Genomic DNA, 20,427 nt, shown 5'->3' with positions numbered 1-20,427 from the left:
TTATTTGGAAGTCAACAACATAAAAAGTACCAAAAGTTTTTGCTTATTTGAAATGTTGCCTATTTATAACCTAATTTGCATGTAATTAATCACCAAATGTCAACACCTAACATTCCACTAACCATTAGTGGAATTTAGTAGGCTAGGTATTTACATACCATGTAGCCACTTTTCTCACTAAGTGTTAGTGAGATCATCCAATAAAATGTTAGATTTTTCCATTATCTTTAGTTTAAGAGAAATACGTCATTTTACCGTTCAAGTCAAAATCAAACTTTGACTTTTTACCATTTTATCATTCTTGACTAATTCCAACCTCTCGAGTATGAATCCGCATTCATTTTTTTAAAATTCAAATTGCATTTTGAATATAAAGTCGACAAAGTCTGACTTTAGTTTGACTTTTCATCAATTTCGAGCTTCCGAATATGAATCTGCATTCATATTTTTTATATTTAAATCACATTTAAACATAAAGCTTTATCTCAAATTAATAATCGACATTTATGTCACATATATTTGTCGATTTCTCTCTCTTTATGTAGTTTGAACAATTTGAATTCTTTCATCATACTGTTCTAAGTAAAGGTATCCATTTAACCCATCCCAACCCCGAACATGGTAGAGAATTCCTGAATTTACAGGAATGGGGGAAGGAGTGGGGAGTTTTTTTCCTTATCGGCAACTCGGGATGGGGACAAGGAATACATTCCCCGACCCCGCTCTGAAAGAAAAAAATAATTTAATAATATATATATAATTAAATACAAATACAAATATAAATATATTTATATTTATATTTATTTATTTATTTAATTAATTATATATAAAAAGAGTAAATGTCACACCACCCATCCAAATGGAGGACATTCTGCCTAGACATTCAACGCATACCCCTTGCGAGATCAAACACTCCGAATACCTAGTAAGCGGAACAACTCTTCTTCTTGTCTATTTGCAAAGCTCTTCTGTTGAGCCTTATAGGCCTTCACCACATTTACAACGGAAACAACTTTTGAACATGGCTTCATCGCCTAACACTTTTACAACAAAACTTAACTTTAACCCTCAAGCGACAGTACAACGAAATAACTTAAACTTCTTGTCTTTACTAACTTAACACTTACAAAAGTTAGCTAATACAAAATACAATCTATAACTTTTTTTTTTTTTGCATAAAATAAACCAACTCTGATCTTCTTACATCCTTTTTCTTTCCACCAAGTTACAATCTTTGGTGTTGTGGTGTAAGACTCTGATCCCGTCCTCTTTCCCTTTTTGTCATCCATAATCCATCTTAATGACATCTTCCAAGATCCTCCTTTCTCTTCTTCGTCGCTTCAATTGCTTCTTTGAGTCGGGGTACTTAGAGGTGTGAAGTTCTCCTTCCCTTCTTTACCTCGTTCACCCAACAACCTTAATTTAGAAGGCAGTCTTTAGGGCTTCCTTTCCTTGCCTCAGTCCTTCGACTCTCCCGCGCTCTTTTCCCAACTTAACTAAGGTTTTGATGTTAAGGAGCAAAAACCTTATCATCCGACTCCTTAAACTTATGAAGAGATGTCATGGCTAGCATGCCATGTAAGACTACAAAGTAACTCTGCCTTCCCTCTTCAATTAGGCTACAATGCCTTAAAACCAACCTTTACATGTCTTCAACATTTGACAATCTTGGGAGGGAAAAACTTAAAATATAAGTCAAACGAACTTAGTGAGTGATTGATTTTGAGAAAATCTTTTTGGGGAATACACATTGAATCACAAGTAATAAGGTCAAACCACATCATGCAAAGTATATGCATCAAGTCATAATGCACATCGCGTTAACCATAACAATTTAAACAACCTTACAGTAAGCACTACAACACCATACTCTAGAATCATTTTGCAACGAGCTCAACATTGAGACCTGGGATTCTCCCCTTGCCTAGACCTGGAATTAGCAATCACCAGTATCACGTGAGTTACTTGGGATTTCGACCATCGTCTTCCCTCGTTCAATCATCTCAAACCTGGGAGTCACACTTAACTAGTGTCTCATCACCATCCTCCTTAAACCTTGCACAATGAGAACTATGACATACATTGGGTTCATTTCACAACAAGCTCGACTCTAAGACCTACGATTCTTCCCTTGCCTAGACCTAGGATTCGCACTCACGAGTGTCACACCAGTTACTTGGGACTTCTACTAGCGTCCAGCCTTACGAATACAACACAACTCACAATTAGGCAAATACAATAAGGGAGCAACAACTCACAACTTTTCTATTAGCACAGATCATCATAAAACCATAAGACATCACATGACTATAATTACAGAGGAAAGAATACTCACAAATCACTTTTAGAAATCATCTCTTTTCCAAAATGAGGATCAAAAGTTTAGAAGTTACATTCGAAATCCAATTTTTCATTCACAAACGTATATAAATCTCGTTTTATCACCTTTAGAAGAATACTCATATCTATTCATAGAAAGCATTTAATCGTTAACTGAAGAGCATTCATAAACCATATTTCAATATAGAAGACGTTTAATTGTTCACAATCATGTATAAAATAGATCTTAACACCTGCAACAACAAAACACATAAGCGCATTTGATCATTCATGAACAAAACGTATAATTCATTTTGTCACTTACAGAAGATACTTCGCCTTAACCACTTTCTTTTCAGCTTCCGGCTTTCTCCTCTAGTCTGACGGTTGAAGGAATTGTACGTTTAGCATTCATAACTTTCTCCTCTCACTTTCATCAGAAAATCTAGAGTTTCTGGAGAAAAAAATCTCTTTTTCTTTTGGCTTTCGACCATATTTATAGAGGTCTTTCACATCCAATGTAAATTTCTGCGCTTTACACATGTCACTTTACTAACACACTACGGTATGTTGCCAATCTGAACTCGACACGCAAAATAACTGTCAGTGGTGATTTGACTTTCTCTTAAGACACACACCTTATCTCCTTGAAAAGCCAAACGCTTCATTGTCTGATTGTCCTTTTCTCTTCTCGAAAAGTCACCGTTGTTTCCTTTCCTACAACGAGTTGTCAAGTCACCTTGACAAGACATTTGCTTCCTCACCTCAACCTCTTGGGCGCATGTACTTCTCTCACAATATCTTGCAAAATGCCCCACTCTTGGTGCCTAACGCAATGCCAACCTCGCCAACCATCCTCATCGCGTTACTCATCTTCATGCCATAGATTCTTGACTTACGTGTTTCTCTTCACGTCGCCTATTCTCTTTTCGCATCCTTTCTTGCGGGTTGTCTCAACACTTATCAGAACAACCTCCCAACAAGGGTCCTTTACAACAAGACTCTCTTTTTCATATCAGGGTTTCACAGTAAAAACCCTATCTTTATACTGCAATGAGAATTTTTATTCTTATAAACAATGAAAATTTGATATTTTAATTGTCTTAAATAAGAAAAATGATGACATTCTATCAAAAATAAAACAAACATTAGAAATGTATATTTCAAGTACATGTGGATTGGATGTAAACCTCGAACCTTAAAGAAATTTAAGTTTTTTGAAGAACTTGGAAGAAGGTGTTGTTTAGAGTTAAAAATATAAAAGGGGTTCAAAAGTTTCATCGAACGTATGTCATGATTATTGGAAAAGAGGAAGTTTGGCTAAGTGTCAAGGAATTGAAGACTAAGCAATCAAGTTAAAAGTAAGTAATCAATTAGGAAGGTAGCTGATCCGCTATCGGCTAAGCGATCAGTTAAGGAGCTAAGCGATTGAGTTGGAAGCTATGTTTGAAGGTTAAAGCTAAGTAATCGTGTTAGAAAACTAAAATGATCGTGTAAGAGGGTAAACGATCGTATAGGAAGCTAAAAGACCGTGTAAGAGAGTAAACGATCGTATAGGAAGCTAAAAGACCGTGTAAGAGAGTAAACAATCGTATAGAAAGCAAAATGATCATGTAAGAGGTTGAACGATTATGTAGAAAGGTTAATGATTGTGTAGAAGGTTGTAGGCAGGAAAGAAAAATTTAAGAAGTCTTTAGGGTTATGTTGGTTGAAAGCTTTGTAATTATCAAATCAATGGAGTTGGATTCCAGGTGTATAGCCATACAGAAACTTAAATTTTGGCAAGTAGGAGGTGTTAAACATGCAAGACATTAATTTTCGGCCAAAGACGTGTAAAAAAGGTTAAGCATGTTGAAAACATATCGATTAATTAAATTTGAAAAGAGTGGTATTTCCATTTCATTTGGCCAAAGCAATTGGAAAAGTGTGTCCACATGAACGATTCAAGATCACATCATTTGTACTAACTACAAAGCGAACTTCATCCACAATATCCTCAGAATAAGTTGTCCAACCTTATTGATATATTGTAGACCATTTGAGCTATATACTCAAACTTGATCCACGTTTATGTCTTTGCATCAAGTTCAAGTCTACATTAAATAGCCTTTGGGATCATAGTTTATTTGATTCCAGATTATAGTATTCAGTTTTTATTAATAAATTCTCGATAACTATTTTATTGAATAGAATATAATTTTAAACTACAAACTACGAGTTTTAGCACATAAATTCTAACAGATAACTAGAAGAAATACGAGTTATTATAGTATTTTATTTAGAATAATTAACAAAAAAAAAGGCAAAGATGCATTAACTTGAGATGATTTCATGAGAAATTTATGAACTAAGTGATTACATGTTTGCAAAATTCAATATCATGGAAATTACGAAGTTTCATATTTGTTTGAAAGATTGAATAACAGGAAGCAATTATCAAGCGAAGAAGAAAAGTTGTAGTCTTAAACACGGAACATAGCAAAAAACTACTCAAACTGGCGCACAACAAATAAAACCATACAATGAGATGAAGAATGCAACAAAAAGATTAAAAAAAACAACAAAATTGGGTGATAACTGTCAAATGAAAGCAAGTTGGTTGTTGTTGTTGACTGAAACGTGCTAGAACCAATGAATATGTCCTGCTCCAACAATGAATATGTCCAGTAAATGATCGGCGCAAAAAGGCATGAAATTAAATGTTAGGTATTAGAATCATTGGAAAGAAGATCAAAACATTCCTTTCGACACCTATAAATAGCCCTCAATAGCTAAACATTTAATATAGACTTCTTAACAAGAAATTTGCTCAAGTTCATCAAATTCCATCCATAATCCACCCTTGTCAACCTCTTAACTTTACATTAAAGTTCTAAACGAAAGCTTGTTCTTCCTAGAGAAGTAAAAGAAGCCACATTCCACTCCATCAAACAACCTCTTACCATGCATTTATCATTTATCACAAACAATAGCTCATTGCCTAATCAAAGAACATGACAAACAAGTAAACATGTTTTCAAAACAACAATCCAACTTGTGATAATCACTAGTATTGTAAACCCAATATGTTCTTAGTTTAAGTTCTTTAAATTTGGAAAAAAAAAGAGAGAGAAAAGAAAAGAAAAGAAAAGAAAAAAAGAAAAGAAAGGATAAAAGGAAAAAAAAATTTCATTTTTCTTTTCTTCTTCTTCTCTTCCCTTCACCGCCAAACTTTTTCTTCAAAAAGTTTTCATCCATCTTCCATTTGTTCTCCTTCAATTTACAGAGAAAATTTAAGAGAGAGTTTGGAAGGAATAAAAAGAGAAATTTTACTAGAGTTTTGAGGTTGAAGAAGAGAAGGAGAACTCAAGCAAAGTGTATCCATGACAAAATCTTGGTTCATTCTGCACATCACTGGTTTTTAATTCGGTTTGAACTCTTCAAAAAGAATTAAGAGGTGAGGTTTACATTTACTGAAAGCTACTTCAATTTCAAGCAAATTTTAAGAAGAAAGTTTGGGCACATTCGGATGTTCATTGGGTAATTGTTTATGAAGAAAAATAGGGTAGCTGGTTTTCAAGCGAATTCAGGAGGTCTCTGTTTTTCTTATATTGCTGAGAGTACCAATGGAGTTAGGATCTCTATTTAGTATGGTTGGAAAGCTTATTCAATTTTCTACAACTTTTATGAAGAAATTGTGAGCTAAATATGATTGGAAGTAAGCTTAATTTCAGAAACAAGTCAGGGGATAGCAGAAGACTCTATTTTTGAACTTTCTCTATTTTGGGTCATTTCTGTAGCAATCTATTGGGAATCGTATTTTCTTTCCTTCAGGTAAATTATAGAAGACATGATAATGAAGATTTTGATATAAAGAACAATCATTTTGGTTAAGTATTGAGGGAGTTATAGTCATTTGAAGTTTATATTAGAAATCTGGAAATTTTCGAGAGTTATTGAAATAGGATTTTATTTCTTAAGCTTTGTTTTCGTGAGCGTCATCTTTAGTGCGACATGTTATGTATATCTTTAGAAAACTAGAATGTTTAGAGTTCTAATACTCGGTGGGTTGTTGGTAGACCGAGAAGAATTAAACCGAGCTTACAGATCAAGGATCTAACCCAAGACTGTGAGTGACAAAACCAATTTTGAAATATTTTCCATAACTGTTATTTATGATTGAATACGATAAATGTTTATTTACGAAGCCATGAAAGGTATTTGAATTTCATGACTATTTTCAAGTATATATTTGGAGACTAGATTTCTTAATGAAATTTATGCTAGCACGTGGATATTAAATGTTTGGAAAATATTTAAACCACAATGTTTTAAGCAAAGCATGAATTAGTAAGAAGTTTTGTTATAAGAACTATAGTTTTCCACGAAAGAGCTGAGTAAAGTTTGAGCTCTGTGTAAGATTTATAAGCAGGCATGTTTTAATATTTTTAGATGATTTATGAAATTTTCATTAACTACATGACTGAGATCTTAAGCCTGAGGCTAGAGATTACCGTGTGCACACTGGTTAGATTCCGTTGTTGACGTTGAGTGAACTCCATGACAACGATGCTGTCGTGAGTGCTGGGTGGGCCTTACTACGACAAAGACGATAAGAGTGCTGCGCGGGCCCCACTACATCGTAAAGCTTGTAAACGTTGTTGTACTGGGTGTACCCTACACAACGTAGATTTGTCATGTTAGTTAAAATATTTCGATATACTTGATATGCCTTGTTAGATTTCAATGACGTACATGCTTAGTATTTGAGAAAGCTATTCTTACTACTACACGTTTACATTTACGACTTGTATAAACAGATTTATGTGTAAAGTTTTCACGTGCTCTTATCTTTAAATTTATAGTTTTAAACTAAGTCACTCACTGAGCTTTATAGCTTACCTTTCCAAAATGTTTTACACACTTTCCAGGTAGAGATCAAGTTCTTGGTGCCTGATAGACTGCCTTAGTCTGCTGAAGCTCAATTATCGATTACTAGTATGTGTTTTGAGTTGGGCATAGAGTCTGTTGTGTTATGATATATATACACCCTTGTATGTTATAGATACTCCACAATTTATTAAGCTTTAGGAGCTGCAGTTGTGTAAATTTTTGTTGGTTATATTTTTATTAAAGTGTCTTTAGGTTTACTAGTGAAATCAGTTAATTCTGAAGTACACTTCATGTATGTGTTTGACTAGCCTAGGATCTGTTGTGTTTTGTTGCATGTATAATAGTTTATATATTAGATTGGCAAGTTCACCACATTAAAGTTTTAAGCAGAGTCAACAGATACAGGTAAAGAAAAATCGTTGTCGGTCGGCTTCACGCCGTCTTTTGGTCTAAGCTACCAGTAGTCCGGGAGGGGGTGTGACAACTATAATCTAAACCTAGGAAAATAAATAAATAATGATAAATATGATTGTTAGGACTATATTTGACTTACATTTTATAGGTCAACTCTCCCCTTATCGCACCACTTATTTACTAAATTTACTATTTTATAGAAAATATCATCTCGACATCACAATGAGTCTAACGCAATGAAAATCGCTCAAAAGGAGCTAAAACGAGCAAGAGTGGGCCCAAACAAGTCAAATGGCATTTTTGTAACAAAACAAAAGTCGGGTGCCACCCTTAGTGCCGCAACCCTGAAGAACGATGCTTGAAGGTAGTAGCATCGAAACGATGTAGCATCACGTCATTTGTCTCAAGTGCCACAACGCTCATGCAAAATTTCGTCAAGCACTGTAGCGCTCCGAACTTTGACGAAAAAAATGAAGGTGCACGTGCCTCCCCCTTCCAACCTCCATTTTGGCTTCTTTAAGCCATTTTCTCCTTGGTAAACTCAACCAAGTGATCATTTTTTAGTTTTACATAAAAAATTCTCTCAATTCATTTGTAAAGTCTCTCCAAAAATTCAATAAAGTTCTCTTAAGAATCTTCAAGAATGGCTATCTTATTTCTTCCGATCTTTGAGACTACTTGAAAGACTATAAGGAACTAAAGGTAAACTTCCTGAGAGTTTGGTGTTTTTAGTATAATTCTTTGACAATGCATATCTAAATTGATTTTCTCAATCAAGATTTGAGTTGTTTCCTATATCACTTTTCAATAAAATAAAAATCATTTATTAGTTGGCTTGATCACCTAATAAATTTAGGGTTTAATCTTAATTTTAGATGCGCAAAGCACTTAGTCAAAGCATGATTGTTTGATGATTTTAGATTGATTCTTTAGCATGAAAATATCCTATTGAATTGTCTTTAAATTGTCAATTAGAAAATTCTCAAAGCAATCTTCCTTTAGATAGAGGTATTCCCGCTTTAGGAAGTCTCAATTTGATTCCCTTGATCTTTATGCAACTTTAATCGAGCATGTGGAAACCACCAAGATGAAAAGTACTTGGTTATGATGAATTTTGATGTATATCTTAGTTCACTAATCTAGGACAATTAGTTCTTGGACCAATTGGTTGATGATCGATTAAAATTGCAATTATGTTTTTGTTCAATGATAAGAATGTTGCTAAGCACCAAATTCCCATCCTTTAATGTTTGAGAAAATCTATATTTTTTAGTTGTTATAATTCTTGGTCACAAAAAGGAAAAAAAAAAAAGAGAGAGAAAAAGAAAAAGAAGAACATCTATTGCTTTGTTTACTCTTCTGGTTTGCAACCAAAACCCTCCCCTCAAATCATAAATACTTATTCTTGAATTCTTTTCTAATGTTTTTTTGGTTTCTTGATCTACGAAATTCTTTGAAATTTGACCATTTCTTACTCTATCCTACTGATCTTTTGTGATTAATTTTTTTTCATAGTGAGTTGGGTATATTCTTTGAAAGATTTTTTAGGTTGCGAAATTTTCTTTTACTCAATTGGATTCTTTTACTATTGTATTCTCTTTTTACTGTCAATTCTTTGTACACTAGAATCAATTCTTGTATTTTTTTTGATCTTTGATGAATCCTCCAAAAACTTCCTTTCAATGATAAAACTAGACAAAAACATGTTCTTAAGTAATGATCCATTAATGAAGTAATTAAATTAATTGTTTTAATTCTTATATTGATTTAGTTCTACCTATATATCTATGAGTCTTAATATCCCAGTATCTTCTTTCAAACTCAACCTTTTCTAATATTTAACTATTAATTTATTATCGTGCATTAGTCTTGTGCATGATAATTAACGACACTCTTTTGAAGTATATTCATTATTGCTCTCTATTACCCTTCTATCATTCTTGTGCAGAGATTGAATAGCAATGTTATGATTGAGTACAATCTTTCTTGAGCAAAACATTAGGGGGTGTTGGACAACTTGAATACTTTAGGAGAGTTAGGTTAGGTGGATAAAAGAAAAACTCGTATTTGGTTCACCAATAATTAAAGAAGTTTACTATCTCGTTATTTGCATAAACCTACATTTTTCACTAAAATACTCATATTTTTTGCATTTTTATTTGTGTCCCCCTAATAATTTTCTTATAATTATTATCAACTCAGCTCAATTATTTGTTTTTATCGCTAACCAATAAATGCATTAAATAATCCTTTATACTTAAAACTGGATAGAACCGAACCAAACATCGGTTTTTTATTTTCTTTTTGGGTTTCTCAAGACTACACCCGCAAAAGGATGTGTGGAGTGGAGGGAAAACGGCACAACCTTCGAATTTATGTGGTTGGAAACATCGCACTCCACCACGAAAGTCTCGGTCTAACTATTTTGGGCCAACAAACAAACACAAACTAAGAACAGCAATGGCGGCACAGCTTTCTTTCGCGCCTCTCTTATCCACATGCACTCAACATCTTCGTCCTTTCCAATCGAGAACAAACATCCATTTCCATTTCCCTTCACTTCCAATTCCTCTATCCCTCTCCACTTTCCCTTTCTCTTCTTCAACTGCCACAACCAGAGGCAAGGTCCTCTGTCAGACTGCTGGAGCGCATTTCTTCGATGCTCAAAACGCTGTTGAAGCCGGTCAAGATCGACTGCTGAAGGTTCTCTCCCTCACTATGTTCACATTTTTTTATCCGTCTTTTATTCTCTTTTTGCTCGATTGAATTTGCTTCTTCTATGCTCATCCGAACATTCGGTAACTATGTCGCAAAAATGCAGGTTCCTATATCGCACATCAGAAACTTCAGCATTATTGCGCACATTGATCATGGTAAATCAACTTTGGCCGATAAATTGCTTCAGATGACCGGTACCGTTCAGACTCGAGAAATGAAGGATCAGTTTCTTGATAACATGGATTTGGAGAGAGAAAGAGGCATCACAATTAAACTACAGGCCAGTTTACTCATTTTGTTTCTCTTTGATGCAATTAGTTGTTTATTCAGATTCTAGGCTGTCGTGAGAATTGGAAAAATTAAGTATTTACACCGAGCTAAATTATAAGTCCGTTACTCCAGGCTAATGGGTAGAAGTAGAACATTTCCAGTTGAGCACGCTTTAAACTGACCACTATATGCCTCGTCAATTCCTATCACCCAGGAAATTTACTGTTCCCATGCTGCTAAGCCGCCAAAAAAAAAAAAAAAAAAAAAAGAAAAGGAAGAAGAAGAAGAAGAAAAAGAAAAAGAAAAAAAAAATATAAGAAAAGTTTATAATTAGGTTTTTCATGCGGAAATACATTATTCTCTTCCCTGTTGTGATTAGGTAACATTCCAATTGAAGACTGTTTTCAGCCCAACAGTTAATTTTAATTTTACTAGTAAAAAAATGTTCTTCAAACGTTGAAGGTTGTGTGAACACAACTGTTGGGGTGATATTTATTCAACATTAGAAAATTATTTTGGAACCAGAATTAGCTTAAACCCGTTTGTGGCTGATAAGGCCATTATGAAGTTTGGTGGAAGAGTTGGTTTGGATTTTGAAGGCAAATGGAAAATTATTGGTGATTATTATGTAAAGATTGAGAAATGGTCCAGAGATAAAGCATTCGATACCTTAAGTCATTGTTGGATTTCAGTGACCAATTTACTGTTGAACTCTTTATAAAAAAAATGTCTTTGTGGCCATTTGAGGAGTTGGTTAGTATTTCCACCAAAGCTTCAATTCTTCTGGACTGCACAAGAGCTTGTATTCTAGTGAAGAGGAATCTTTGTGGTTTTATTCCAGCTTGTATTTCTTTTTGAAACGGATACGGATCTCTTTATTAATAGATAAAAAGAAACAAGAGCTCTAAGTACAGGAGGGTTATACTAGAGCTAATGAAAATTAGGGATCAGTAGTCCATCCGGACATCTCAACTAGGTTGACACACCATAGCGACCTCATCATATCCATAAGAACAAAAACAAAAAAGCTCAATACTAAGCCGTGATAATGAACTTTACTAGGTCATGTATAGTAAAGAGTTCAGTACAATGACAATGAATCTTTACTAGGTCTTCTTTTAAAAAAAAAGAGATAATGAATCTTTACTGGGTCATGTATAATAAAGAGTTCAGTACAATGAGAAGTAACCGTAAGAAAGAGAAGAGAAAGTAACAACAGGATAAAATAGGCGCAACAAAATTGAGGTGCAAAGATAGAAGCTCTCCAATTTAAGTTGAGATTTTGGATTCTGTAGCTTCCGAATAGATTTGAGAGGGTGCACCAGGAGGAGGGATTTCTGTGTGCTGTACCAGAGTGATCAAAACAACCCATTGATTTATCATGAAAAACTCTTTGGTTCCTTTCAAGCTAAATTTCTGCCAGAATATCTTTCACCACATTTTCCCAAAGTAATGTAGCTCCTTTTTCAAGCTTGAACCTCTTAATAAAATGTAGGACACCAAGAAGATGTGTTATTATTCAATTGATATTACTTCAATGATTACAGAAAAAAGAATTGATAGGGAATCAATTCTGAATTGAAATTACAGCAAACAAAGAACAAAAGTAAACTATCTCTCTCTGCCTCTCCTATCTCTCAAGGATGAATGCAGAAAAGTCTTCACAAAATGATCTCCCCCCTCCTCTCCGAATTCCCTCCCATATAACCACTTTTTCTTCTAACTAGCTGTGGTCCCCACCACTGTGGTCCTCCCTCCTAATGCTCACACTCCCAATCACACATGCCCCCTCCTTCTGCCCCCTCCTACTACATTGCAAAACAAAGGGGGTCTAACATAAAATTCTCACATTTTCTCTAAAATCTGCTCCAAAAACCCAATATAGATTTTTTTTGAAAGGAAATGAGCCTCTTTATTAAGATAATTAAATGAGATTAATTCTCAAAGTACAAGAGAATATACAAAGAGCTTGAATTTCTAAGGGACAAAGAAACTAGAAATCAAATACATGAACAACAAAACGAGGTCCAAAAGCTTAACAAACTCCAAACAAGGCAGAAAAACAACCAAAACAGCAGCTGAAAAATATCAATACAGTTGAGATGCTGGGAAGGGAAAACAAAAGAGAGCAAAAAAAAAAAAAAAAAAAAAAACCATGAAAGATGAATTCTTTGAGAAACTTGAAGAAGATGCATCTCAAGAGGATGGAACGAAAGAGTAGAACTATCTTGATTCCAATAAAAAACTTGTTGAAGTTAGAGGAAATATGAAATAACTCCCTTTGACTCATTCTATACAATAGAGTTCAATATATATAGGCATGCATGGAAAGCCTAACTAAAGACTAGTAAATTACAATAAAGAACAATAGAGTAATAAGCTCTTGTACTTATATATATATTTTTGAATTGGAGACAACCTCTTTATTAATATAATAATAATGAGACAAAAGCTCATAGTACAAGAGAATTATACAATGTGCATGTAACCATAGACAGTGGGTGCACCTGGACATCTCAACTATGTTGACACTCCCATAGCACCCTCATCATAACCAACCAAGCTAAAAACCAAAACAAAGGAGTAATATCCAAAGGCAAAACAAAAACCAAAAGAAGTATAAAGAAATACAAATAAAAAGACTAAAAAACTAAAATAGACTAAACATCCTTCTACAGAAAAGACGACCGAATAGGCTTAAAACTCGCATTAAGACAAACACGAGATCCTTGGAGAAGGAAGACCATGAGGAGGCTGAAAATTGATGACTCCATTAGGATCTTACGCTGAGAAGCTTGCTCTGAAAAAATCTCTAGAATCTTTCCGAGCACAATTTTGAAAACAATGCAAACCGGTTAAGAAAAAGCAATCAAAACCAGGTGCTGTAAAGAGTCACTAGCGGTAGAGCATAAGTGCAGATTAAAGGAGACAAACAGTGTCCAAAAGCCATTTTCCAAAATAGATTAACGATTAGATGTTGATAAAAAGCAATCAAAACCAGGTGCTGTTTTGCTTCTTACTCTTCCACGAAACCAAATTACCTCCAACAAAAACACAATACCTAGAAGTCGATCTTCTGTCTTCTTCTGATCCTGCCCAATCAGCATCTGAAAAATATTCAATGTTCATATGGCCATGATTTTTATATAAGATCGCACCACCAACATTCTTAACTCTTTTTGCTCCTTCACCTTACAACGATGGCCAACATGATACTTCTCTTCACAACGGAAACACAATCCTTTCTCCCTCTAGATGGAATTCTGCATTAGATAATCTTTTCGACGATCCTTCTCATCGGTTCTCTCCCGTGGCCACACCTCACAAGGTTATGGTTCTCGTTGGCAAATTCCTTCTCGTTTATGATTCATTCATATTCAACGACAAGTTAGTTTTAGCAATAGGTATAGTAGTTTGGGCCTTACCTCCGGGATTACATTTTAGGCTGGCTGCTCTTCTCGTGATTTCTTTGTTTTCAACTCACTGGGACAATTTCTTCATTTGAGCCAGCCTAGTGGGTTCCCAACACTCCACCTCCACGTTGATCCATGGGCTCAGCCCATTCACGAACGTTTCCTCTAACACTTCTTTTTGTAGGTGTGGTAACGGCGCAACCAGCTTGTCGAACAAATTACGATATTCTTCTATGGTTGTCTCTTGCTTAATGGCAAAAAATCTTCCATAGATGGATCCCTCCCTTATCGATTGAAATCGGATTAATAATCTTCGTTTTAAGTCTACCCAATCTTGGAAGGGTTTACCCTCTTCGTTTGATCTATACTAGTCCAATGTCGCCCCATCGAAGCTAATTACGACTACGATCAACTTCTCCGAGTCAGTCAACTTATGGATTTGGAAGTACCAGTCGACTCTGAACTACCAGGAGTCTGGATTGCGTTGCCACTGAAGACCGGCATCTCCACCTTCTTTAACTTGCTCCGGTCGTTTGAATGTTCCTCTCCTTCAGCTTTACTAATCCTCACTTCAGACTCGATCTCTTTCATTGTCGTGTCACCTCCTTCAAGAATACTCTCAAAAGGACGTCCCTTACTTGATGAACCTTCCATCCCTTCGGTCATTGTCGATTTCTCCTTCACAATTCCTTTGATGTATTTCAGTAATAACTGTTGCTGTTGTTGGTTTTCTGCTTGGAGGCCTAGCCTTTCGATGCTCTTGGCCATCGATGATAAATTCTCTTTGATCGCCGGCAGTGTATGCAGTACTACTCTTATTCCAGAAATGTCCTGATTGAATGCTTCAAGTTTTTCCTCAACCCGTTTCTATGCCATTGCGATTCGTTTCCCAGGTATTTAGTGCTTTGATACCAATATGATTGAACACCAGCCTCTTAATTTTCATCGAGCATTGTTTCCAACCTCATTTTTGTATCACTCAACAGCTGTAGTTTTGTTTGTCTTTACATCATCTTTTTAGTCTTCTTTCCTAGTCTCGGCCTATGTTATTTTGCTGGACTTTCATAATTTGCACTTTTTCTTTTTTATTTTCTTTGTTTTGTTCATGTTTAAATATGAGATATGATTTTTTGGTGCTAAGGGGGTGTCAACTTAGTTGTGTCTGGGTGCACCTTCTGATCTCCTAGGGCTTTTTGCTTTATGCTTCTTTATTATTCTCAATGTATATACCTCTTGTACTTTGAGATTTTATCACTAATAAAAAAGTTCGTCTCCTTTTCAAAAAAAAAAAAACTTCAATGATTACAAGACAGAATTTATAATCTCAATTTTGGAATGAAATTGCAGAAAACTAAGAACAGAAGTAAAAGGAAACTACCCTCTCTGCCTTTCCTCTCTCTCAAGGAATTTTCCAGAAATCTCTCTCAAAATGATTCCCCCCTTTTCCCTTCCCTCAACTTCCCTATTTCACTTCTTTTTCTCTAACTAATTGTGGTCCCCATCCTTAGTGCTCTTCCCCACTCGCACGTGTGCTATCCTTCTTCCCTCTTGTACTATTTTTAAATACAATTGGAGGTCTAACACTTGGCCTGTAGGGAAATTATGGAAGGTTTTCCAAAAAAATCTTTCCTTTTTTATCTCATTGTATTATTCTATTTATTCCCCCTCTTGTATTTAGAAAATAATAAGAACAAAATATCGTGGTTTTTCTCCCGGTACTTGGGTTTCCACGTAACTCGGTGTTCTTGTCTTTGTCAGTTTTAATAATCTTAAATGCGGGTGAAGGCTCATGGAAATTAATGGCGGATCGATGAAATTTTCTTTATTAAAAAAAGGAAATTAATGGCAAAATGGTTTTTTCCAAGGCAATTAAGGTCTTTTCAGATTCTTGTACTATCTCTTCCTCATTTAAATAAGGAGAAATGTTCTAGTCATGAACCTTTTAATATTATTATTCGTACATCAGGTTCTCGAGATTTCCAATGAAGTTTTGAACAAGGGAGATGAACTTCGTCATTAAGAAAATGAATAGACAATACAAAGATAAAATACAATGAAGAGGCAAGACCTAAGTCTTAAGGATAAACGAGTGCACTCGGACATCTCAACTAGGTTGACACTCCCTTAGCACTCTCATCATATCCGGACCTAGACCAAAGATTAATAAATTCTGATTTTCAGTTCTAGATACTAGTCTTAATTGGAATGCTTTTATTCAAGTGGTGCAATTGTGTCTTTATGACATCTATTTTTCTATTGTACCATCATTAGACGAAATAAATTTCTCAACAATTAATCCAAATTAATAATAATAATAATTATCTTTTGCAAAAGGCTATGATTTCCAACATCTTAGCTTGCGTTGTTTATTCTTAACAATCAATTTGACAGGCAGCTCGAATGCGTTACATGTATAAGAATGAGGCATACTGCTTGAATTTGATTGATACACCTGGCCATGTTGACTTCTCTTATGAGGTAATTTCGTGCAAGTCTTTTGATTTCTGCAATGCTCATATTTTATAATTGCATTTGATGGCTATCTTGCAATATACTAAGCCTCCAATTGCATATACAACAATTTAATAAATTAATTCTGAAAGTAGCTAAAATGTAGGTCCAACGCTCCGAGTAGTGGACCAAAAAAGGCCAACATACAATTAGAAAAAAGGAGATACATTGTTCACCAAAAAGAAGTAATCACTCTAGTATCTGCTAAGCCTCCAATTGAGAATTCTCATGTAAGAATGGGTAATAGAGGAAAATGCCACGGTGGACACGTTCTGATGGAAGGTGGGTGATCTAATCGGAGCAAAGAGTGAAGTGGCAGATCTACACGTGGGTTTGCCACTGCCGACGATCGCTTGACAACAAACCTAATGCTCTCATACCCATGATAATTTTATATAATCTATTGAATATTCATAACAATAACCTTTTACATTGGTAAATAAATAGAAACCAAAATACTAATAAAGGAAAAATACATAAATGGAAAATAATAATTAGGAATAAACCTAATTTTGTAAAGACCTAATTTTCTTTTGTAGAAATTAGAGGAAAATAAATATCAATTTCCTTTTTCTTTTATTGAATATATGCAAATTAGGTCTTCTAAAAGTTCTCTCCCCTCTCTCCTTCCCGGCAGTCAGCCCCCTCTAGCCACCACCAAATCTCTTAGAATGGAGGTTTTTAGTTGCAAAATCAACCAATCTCACTATGGCAATTTTGAGTTCTTAAATCCACCTAATCCAAGTAAAGCCCCCAATTTGCAAGGGAATTTCAATAACTCCATCGACCGGCTGCGTATAAGAGAAGTTTTGAATGATGTTCTGACCTATCCTCTTTTCCACCAGTCATAAATATACCTAAGTCAGTTTTTGTTGTTCTTCCTAAGAATAGAAATCCATTCAGTTGCCAAAAGTTTTTTCCGGCCAGTTCACTGGCGCCAGAGAAGAAGATAGAAGTCGGTGCACAGCTGGAAGATGATTTAATTGCGCGGGCGTCTGAGCAGTCTTTGCCAAACGCCAATCCCTTGCAGCACAGCCGTCTCCAATAAATTATGGGGCCCACTGAAATTAATTTAAACCTCCTTAATACAGCTGCTAATGATCAAATTGGAGAGAGAAACATAACTAAAGCTTCCTTAATTATTTCCACGAGTAATTATGAGCCTCTCTCCTCATTAATTAAGCTCTCAGACAACCCCATTCAGCAGCCAATCTCTAAACTGCCCACTGCAACTACAACTCCCTTTTCATTCTGCCCTGTGCCCCATCGTGATTCTACTTTCTGCTTTGTGATTCTCCGAGAATCTTGTATCTCCAATAATTTTAATTCTTCCAAAGGTGGTAAATCTTCTAAAGCATCGAAAATAGTTAAACATTACATCAGAAAGCAAACCTCTTTCAATAACATTTGGACAACCCTATTAAAATTAGAACTGAACAGAGTTTGTTCCCTCAAAGCTCCTACCTCAGCTCCAAGATCCCCCGCACAGAACTTCCATCTCAGGAAAAAAACTTGATTTTCTGGAGGTCTGCAGCACCAAAATACAGTCCTCTGAGGTTTCATAAGGTCTGTTTCAGCAGGCTTTCCTTCCAACTCTTTTCATTATTACAAACTCCCCGATCCCAACACTAATGTAACTTTATTGTGAAGATCCCCCTAACATATTTTCAACTCATCAGAGAAGGATCTTACTAAGACCATAGACTCTCCTTTCAGTGTCAGTAGCGAAGATTCAATGGGCTTTCTAAAGGTTTCTGATCATAAATTTACCTCTGCGATAGAAGGGATTGACCTTACTGCATTATTTGAGGAATCTGTCATCCCCCCTTCTAAAGCTCTCTCGATATTACCTAAAGACCTAGTATCTTTAGTTACTGATTGTGGCATAATTCTGGTCTAAGGGGTCAGTTTACTACTTTTTCTCATCCAGCCCCATGAAGATTATTTCCTAGAATGCAAGAGGTCTAAAAGATACCTCCAAGAGAGCAGCTCTCAAAAAGTTCATAAAAGCCTGTAACCCGGACATAGTATCGATTCAAGAATCTAAAATGGAGGCTATCAATGCTACATTTATAAAATCTCTATGGGTTCTAAAGATGTTGGTTGGGATTTTGTGGAATCAATGGGTTCTTCGGGGGTATTTTGTCTATGTGGGACAGCAGCTCACTTATGGTTATTGAGGTAATCAAAGGGCGTTTCTCCTTATCAATAAAATGCCTTTCGTTATGTAAGCAGAAATTTTGGGTTACTAATATGTATGGGCCCTGTGGCTATAAAGAAAGAAAGTTGATTTGGCCTAAACTATCCTCCCTTTCCCCATGTTTGGCTGAGGCTTGGTTTTGAGAGGGAGACTTCAATATCATAGATGGGCTCATGAAAGATTTCCCCTTGGTAGAAGTAGAAGCATTCCCCTTTTCGACAAATTCATTGGCTTGGCCAACCTTTATGAAATTCCTCTACATTATGGGAGATCTACTTGGTCTAGAGAAAATGGCTCCCCTTCCAGATCATTGCTAGACAGGTTCCTCATAAACAAGGACTTGGACGACCTCTTTGAAAACTCCCATGTTCCTGGGAAATCTCATATACTCTCGGACCATTTTCCAATATTTTTGGAGGGTGGTGCAATATTTTGGGTCCTTTTTTGTTTTTTGTGGTCATGTTTTTCTTGTTTTTCTGGACCCTTGTAATAGGTTGGACGTTTATTTTTATTGTTCCTCCGTGGGTTTTTTTTTTGCCTTATGTTTTTTCGAAAATGACACTTGGCGCTAAGGGGTGTCAACCTAGTTGAGATGTCTAGGTATACCTCCTGATCCCCCTAGGATTACTTCGATTACAACTTGTTTGTTGCTCTCTTTGTATAACTCTCTTGTATTTTGAGTTCTTATTATTAATAAAGAAGTTTGTCTCTGTTTCAAAAAAGATGTGAATGAATCTAGAATGCATTAAAGATGTGAATGAATATGAATTTATAGATTCATTGTGACCCTTGGGTATCCAAGCAACTCTTGAAGTTCCAACTCGTCATTAAAGGCTGAAAGTTTAGCTTGAAAGTTACTCGTTTTATACATTAGCTAATCAATACTAGTTATTTGCTTATCACAGCTATTCAATTAAACAGTCAAATTGTTTCCAATTTGCTCTGATGTAGGAAGATAAGGAATGCGTATTATTCTTGCTTCAATTTTCTCTTTAATAAAATGCTTATCAACCTCGATATGTTTTGTTCTATCATGTAGAATTGGATTATGGGCAATGTAAATACAACTTTATTGTCGCAAAATTTGTATTAGGTGTAGATAAAGAAATATTCAACTCTTCAAGTACCCTTTTGATCCATATGCCATCACAAATTCTATGAGCTAAGTCTCTAAACTCTGCTTCAACACACGTTCTGGCCATTCTGTTTTTTATTTCTCCAAGTCACCAAATTTAGAAATGCAAAGTTAGTTGGCTGAGGGGGGATGAGAATTCGGGTTTCTTTCATCGTTTCCTGAATGCAAAGAAGAGAAGGAATTTTATTACAGAGCTGGTTGATGATCATGGGGCAGTAACAAGGCCAGTCTGGGATATTGTAGGGCTGATTTTGGGATTTTATGTTAACTTATACAAAAGGCTACTGGGTGAAAGATTCTTTCCTCTAAATGTGGAATGGCCACGCGTCACACCAATTTAGATGTTCTACTTATAGGATGCTTTTTAGATGCTGAAATTCTTAGGGCAGTCAAAGCCTATGGAAAAACGAAGCCCCAGGTCTGGATGGGTTTACTGCTGAGTTCCTCATCAAACATTGGGCAAAGATTAAGAGTAGCTTCAAAAATCTATTCGATGAGTTTTACATCAACGAAAAAATAAGTGCTTGTGTCCAAGAAAATATCATTTGCTTGACCCAAATGAAAGAGGATGTAGT

The 20,427-nt window shown here is 35.4% G+C and overlaps 1 protein-coding gene across 1 annotated transcript in view; it reads left to right on the top strand.

Annotated features, from left to right (window-relative positions):
• Nucleotides 1-9,956: 9,956 nt before the first annotated feature.
• LOC103491317 (translation factor GUF1 homolog, chloroplastic) overlaps nucleotides 9,957-20,427 on the top strand; it is a 78,364-nt gene continuing 67,893 nt past the window's right edge. Inside the window, exons 1-3 of the mRNA XM_051089157.1 lie at nucleotides 9,957-10,308; nucleotides 10,427-10,607; nucleotides 16,402-16,484. Coding sequence (XP_050945114.1) covers nucleotides 10,066-10,308; nucleotides 10,427-10,607; nucleotides 16,402-16,484 — 507 coding nt within the window. The 5' untranslated portion in view covers nucleotides 9,957-10,065. The remainder of the gene's footprint in view (nucleotides 10,309-10,426; nucleotides 10,608-16,401; nucleotides 16,485-20,427) is intronic.

The sequence above is a fragment of the Cucumis melo genome, chromosome 8 (assembly GCF_025177605.1).
Source record: "Cucumis melo cultivar AY chromosome 8, USDA_Cmelo_AY_1.0, whole genome shotgun sequence".
Lineage (NCBI taxonomy): Eukaryota > Viridiplantae > Streptophyta > Magnoliopsida > Cucurbitales > Cucurbitaceae > Cucumis > Cucumis melo.
This window is presented reverse-complemented; position numbering and strand designations above follow the sequence as displayed.